The sequence below is a fragment of the Sminthopsis crassicaudata genome, chromosome 3 (genome assembly GCF_048593235.1).
Source record: "Sminthopsis crassicaudata isolate SCR6 chromosome 3, ASM4859323v1, whole genome shotgun sequence".
Classification (NCBI taxonomy): domain Eukaryota; kingdom Metazoa; phylum Chordata; class Mammalia; order Dasyuromorphia; family Dasyuridae; genus Sminthopsis; species Sminthopsis crassicaudata.
Window position 1 is genome coordinate 620,836,894 of NC_133619.1, and position 6,024 is coordinate 620,842,917.

A 6,024-nucleotide genomic window follows, 5' to 3' on the forward strand; every position below is an offset into this window, starting at 1 on the left:
CGCCTCACCGCGCCCTCTCCGCCGCAGGGAACACCATCACCATGCCCACCGGCGTCCGGGGCCAAGAAGCGCTTCTGGATCATCGAGGACATGTCCCCCTTCGGCAAGCGCCGCAAGACGGCGTCGTCGCGCAAGATGCTGGACGAGGGCATGATGCTGGAGGGCTTCCGGCGCTACGACCTGTACGAGGACTGCAAGGACGCGGGGCTGCCAGTTCTCGCTCAAGGTCACGCACTACCACTGGCACGCGCGAGAACTGCGGCTACAAGTTTCTGCGGCCGCACGCACATGTACAAGCCACGCGCAGCACCACGACCGCGTGGGACAACCTGGTCCTGGACGACTTCAAGCGCTTCAAGTCCTCGCTGAGCTGCGACTTCCCCGAGTGCCCGTGGTCGGGCAGCAGCACGCACTTCCACTGCCTGCGCTGCGGCTTCCGCTGCACCGACAGCACCAAGGTCACGGCGCACCGCAAGCACCACGGCAAGCAGGACGTGATCAGCGCCGCGGGCTTCTGCCAGTTCAGCTCCAGCGCCGACTGCGAGGTGCCCGACTGCAAGTACAAGCTCAAGTGCTCGCACTTCCACTGCACGGCGCCCGGCTGCAAGCACACCGTGGTGGGCATGTCGCAGATGGACTCCCACAAGCGCAAGCACGACAAGCAGGAGCGCGGCGAGCCCGGGCCCGACGGCGCCCCCCGCGGGTCCTCCCGACCGCCAGGCGGCGCCGCGAGTCGAGGGGGAGGCCCCGGGCCTCGACAGCTCGCTCAACCTGGCCTCCGACGCGGGCGCGTCCCTCTTCTTCCTGCAGAGCGCCGCCGCCGGCCTGGGCCTCGCCGACTCCCTGGACCTGAGCAAGAAGCCCCCCGAGGGCCAGGAGCCCCGCGCTGCCGAGCCCCCCCGAGGCGGCGCCCTGCTCCGCGGGGGCCCTGGACGACTCGTCCCAGGAGGAAGAGGAGGAGGAGCTGAACGAGGACGAGGACGCGGAGGAGGAGGACGAGGACGACGAGGAAGACGAGGACGATGAGGAGGACGACGAGGACGACGAGGACGATGAGGACGAAGACGAGGACGACGAGGATCTGAACACGGACTCCGAGGAGTCGCTCCCCGACGCGGCGCAGAGCGAAGGCCTCGGGCCCAAGGGCCAGGGGGGAGGCGAGGAGGCGTGCCCCCTGAACCACAGCGACTCGGCCCTGCCCCCCGCCGGGGACTTGGCGGCCTCCGCCTCCCCGTAGCCCCCCACACCAGGCCGGGGCCCGTTCGTTTGTTTGCCTGTTTGTTTGAAAGTGAGACCCTGACTCCCGTAGAGAAGAGCCCCGCCCCCCCAGCCCGAGGAGGGGCCCGGGCCCGGGGCTGCGGGGTGACGCCCAGCGAGAGGGAGCAGCGGGGCTCGGCGTGGCCTCCAGGCCTAGGGTCCTCCCGTTTCCCTCCTCCTCTGGCCGTCTGGCCCGCTGAGGAGGGGAGGGGAGGGGGGGTCTGGGTCCCTTTCCCCCTCCCCCGGGGCTCCGAGGGGCCTTCTTCCTCCTGCTCGCTCCTGGGCCTTTGACACCCAGAGCCAGAGGCTTCGCACATGGAGGCTCGGGGGAGGGGTATTTATTGTTAAAGGAAGCATTTAAAGAAGGGGCGGGGCGGGGGTCCCGGGCCCCATCTTCCAGTCCGGCTCTCTGGATGTTGGCTCGTTTTTTTAAAAATATATTTATACATAAAGCCGCCTGCGGTGCTTTACCCAGGGCGGGGGAGGCCCAGCCACCTCTGGAAAGGGGCGGGGTGCCTGGAGCCACACCTGCCCCGGGTGCTGGTGGCAGCCCCCCCACCTCGGCCTGGGGGGAGGCTGGCACCGAAGCAGAGGCCGAGCCTCCCCGCCGGACCCCGTGGGACGAAGCAGAGGGACTTCACGAACTTTCAGCGGCAGTTTGGGGGCTTTCTTCAGGGAAACAGCTTTTTTCTGGGGGGAAAGTGGACGAACCCTCCCCATGACCCAGAGTGGCTGAGGAGGTCCTGAAGCCTCCCGCCGCCCCTCTCTGCGGGACTATTTATTGCTCAGGACTGTGACAGTTCTCAGAGGGCTACTGTGAACCCTCCGGCTCCAGGGACCTCCCCCACCCTCAGGGCTATCCAGAGCCAGCCCTCAGGAGCCCCCACCCCAGGGGGGCCGGATGGGGAGGGGAGGAGGCCAGCAGCGCTCTAAGCAGGGGGGGGGGGACTCAAAGGCCCTCCCCCCTCGGGCCTCGGCCCCCCGGCCCTGTCCCTGCATCGAGGATCCACTGAACTGGGACACTGGCGCTAGACTTGGCCCCGTTGGCGGGCCCCAAAGACCCCGATCCAGGGGGCAGTTTTCTCCCTCGTTGTTCTGAAAGGTTGGGCTGAGGAGGGGTAAAGGTCAGCTTTTTTTCCTTTTAACTTCCCAATCCCACCCTGGGAACGGCCCAGGGAAAACTTACCGTTTACATCTATGCTGAGGGGGAGGACTGAATGGTGCTGATGGAGAGAAGGAAAAAGTGGGGCCGGGGAGGGGGGAGGGGCGCTTCTCAGCCAGCGGCTCAGGTCGTGGCAGGCAGGGCGGATGTGACTGTTGGCTTTAATATTCAGAAATGAAAAAGAAAAATTTACAAAAAAAAAAAAAGGTGTACAGTATTTTTCCTGTAAAGGTTATTATTCTATGTAGAACAAAAGATAAAAGGAAAAAAAAAGGCTGGGGTGCTGGAGGGGACTGGCCCGCCTTCGGCCTGGCCCCCGAGGGGGTGAGTGTGCAATCTCTCTGGAGGGTTTCGTTTAGCATTTATTTTAGAGGCCTTAACACTTTGAGGCTGCCTGTCTTCACGCTAGCACTGACAAGGACTCTTGACTTGAATTTTGTAGCGGGAGGGGAAGAAGAATAGCGTTAATAAGGTTTGTAGTTAATTTGAGTGGGGGGCTCCCTCATCATTTAGCGTGTGTGGCTTCCTAAGACTCCCTTCCCCCCCTTTCTAGTTTTGGCCCCGCTCTGCCGCCGTACCCCCTAATTGTCCACCCCCGAAGTAGTCTAGGCCCCGCTTCTCCCCTAGCCACGAAGGGGAAGAGGCCGGGCCCCAGCTACCGCATGGGCCAGGACCCCGAGCAAGAGAAGAGGGGGCTCAGGTCCAGCCCGTCCCTCCCCCACGCCGCGGCTTGGCCTCCATCTTGTTTATGGCTCTGACATTGAGTGAGTTGGGGGGGAGCTAGCTGGCCCCCCTCTCCCAAGGCCAGCCCCCCCAGGACAGTGTCATTGGACAGCCCCCTTCCCCAAACCCACATTTATTCATCCCTTAACAATGGTTTGGTGATGGTGGATTTTTAACTGAAAATTGGAAAAATAAAAAAATAAAACTCAAGCCAGATAGAAGTCATCCAAGCAGCTGGTTCTGAGGCCTGGACAGACACAGCCGCCAGAGCCAGCTCGGAAGGGGAAAGAGCGGGAGGAGAGGTCAGAGTATTAGAGATCGAAGCGAAAAATCAATTTAGACCCCCCTCCCCCGCCCCGCCCACCTCCCCACCCAAAGGCTCCTCCTGGGCTCTGTGACCGCCTCTGGCTCCGAAGACAGTGATCTCCGCGAGTCATCGCCACGTTCTAAGCCACGAAAACTGGATTCGGTCTGTGGAAGGAATTTTGTCACGAGAAAAATCAGAACACGTTTTTCAATGTAGCAACACATAAAAAATTTTACAAAAAGGAAAAAAAGACGAGGACAGAGTGGGAAGTCTAGCCTTTTGTAATATATTGCACATTAGGACTACAAGCCATTGCTAGCTCATTTCGAATTTTAATGTGTAATTTTTGTTTTATTTTCTTTCTGTGGGGAAAAATGCTTGATCCACCAATGATCTTTTTAATGTTTTATAAGTATGTATGTGTATATATATAAATATAAAATAATATGTATGCACATATATATGTGTGTGTATATATCTATATGTATATACATATATATAGATATATAGATCTATATAGAGGTTTTGAGACAAAAAAAAAAAATGCAGAAAGTGAAAACTGAACAGAACAGTGTGTGCTCCGATTACTTGAATCTGGTCTCCACGGCACCTGCGTTATTAAGAACTGAATATTTTTCCACTTGAATTTAGTGCTATTAGAAATTTAATATATGTGTTTTATTTATTTGATTTTTTTTTTGCATGACTGATGCAAGGTTTGACATTTTCACTCAATAAAAACTGGAAAAAAAAGTTCTCAGGTTGTCCCTTATTTTTCAAGGCCTTCCCGCTCCCTTCACCCCATCCAAGTGAGTGACCTGGTGATCTTTGCTATTGGAGTTACTCAGGGGTCCCCAATCACTGGGGAGGGGAGGGATGAGAAAAGACTAAGTGGATCTGCCCGTTTTATCTAAGAAAGAATTGCAGCTCAAAATCAAGAGGTGGTAAGTATCAGAGGCAGAATTTGAACCCAGTACCTTTTCTATTGTATCAGGCCTAGCGTCCTAAAGTGAGCAGGGGGGGGGGGGGGAAGAGACAGAGACAGAGAGAGAGAGAAAGAGGGAAGGAGGAAGGGAGAGACAGAGACAGAGGAGGAGAGAGAGAGACACAGAGAGAGAGAAGGAGGAAGGGAGAGAGAGGGAGAGAGAGAAAGAGAAGGAAGGAGGAAGGGAGAGAGAGAGACAGAGACAGAGACAGAGACACAGAGAGAGAGAAGGAGGAAGGGAGAGAGAGAGAGACAGAGAGGGAGAAGATTGTCTAGCCATATATATGTGTGCGTGTATATATGTATGTATGGAGAGAGAATCTAGACTTAGGACATTTCCTGGGCTCCGGGGACATTTTGAGACAGTCCTGCCCTCGAGGAGCCTCCAGTCTATGGAGGAGACGGCCAGCTAGAAGCGTTTATTCAGAAACCAGTGACTTCGGGAAGTTGGGCTTGCTGGGGTTCTAGGTGGGACTAGGAGCCTCCCAGGTGTGTTCTGGCTGAGCCCTCCTGGAGATCCTTGTTGGTGACAAGGTCGGAGGTCGGTGCTCCTGGACCCAAGCGTGGCTGGGGAGAAAGATGGCGAGGGGGAGAATTGGCTCTTTATCTCGGTATTGCCGGTTTCTGTGGAAATGCTCTATATGTTTAATTTTCTCCCTTTGAAAGCATTGTTTGGAGAAGGGTCTCCAGATCTCACTGACGACCCCGGGGTCCGCAGCACAAACTGAGGGTGTAATCGCCCCCTTTCCCTGCAGCTGCAGAGCCTGGGCCAGCTGAGCGTGGGGGAGAACGGCAGCCCCCTGCCAGCCCAGGGAGCCAGGGAGAGGCAGTCAGCTCAGGCTTGCTCCCTTCCTGCAAGGACCTGCCCATGGGTGGGAACAGCGTGTACCCGGATCCGGATGTTGGCTGCCCTCCTGTCTGGAACGCAGGCTGGTATAACCGGGAGCTGAGCAAGCTCCTCCAGTCGGGCCCCTGGACCCAGCCCAAGGCGAGGCCCCGGCTGTCGGGCCTGGGCCCCGGAGGTGACCACAGGGAGACTGCCACAAACAGAATCCCCTGCACAGGCTTAAAGACCCCTGCCGGAGCCATTCTGGGCCAGCCAACCCCGGAGAAAACGGGGAGGATTACGGGAATCCCTACACACCCGGGGCCAGGATTTGAATCCCAGGCCTTCACTTGAGGGGTCCTGTTGCTTTAGCCCCTTTCCCCACTGGGGAGAATTACCCCCAGTCTTAATGAGCCTTGGGTGGCTTTTAAAAGAGAGAAAGAATTTATTGTCTGGATGGGCCTTCAGAGGCCATTTGGCCCATCCCCCTGTCCCCAATATTTGGGGAAACTGGCAGCCCCAGGTGACACAGATCGTTAAAAGAGCCTAAATGGCAACTCCGAGCCAGGCCCATGCCCTTCAAGGTACCATGATCAGCCCCAGTGATCTGGGATCAAATGAGATTCGTTCAGGTACACAGTCGGTGCTTAATAAGTGTTTGTTCCCTAACACTGTCTTGGGGGCCTTTGGGGGGCACCATGGCTTGGCCCCAGCTTTCACCCTCAAAGAGAGATTTTACTTAGGTTTTGAAACCAAAAACAATG

General features: G+C 57.1%; 1 protein-coding gene across 1 annotated transcript in view; it reads left to right on the forward strand.

The window, feature by feature from the left end:
• CASZ1 (castor zinc finger 1) overlaps nucleotides 1-4,205 on the forward strand; it is a 92,747-nt gene extending 88,542 nt beyond the window's left edge. The window contains 7 exon segments of the mRNA XM_074306296.1: nucleotides 28-50; nucleotides 52-204; nucleotides 206-244; nucleotides 246-269; nucleotides 271-297; nucleotides 299-322; nucleotides 324-4,205. Coding sequence (XP_074162397.1) covers nucleotides 28-50; nucleotides 52-204; nucleotides 206-244; nucleotides 246-269; nucleotides 271-297; nucleotides 299-322; nucleotides 324-968 — 935 coding nt within the window. The 3' untranslated portion in view covers nucleotides 969-4,205.
• Nucleotides 4,206-6,024: the final 1,819 nt, after the last annotated feature.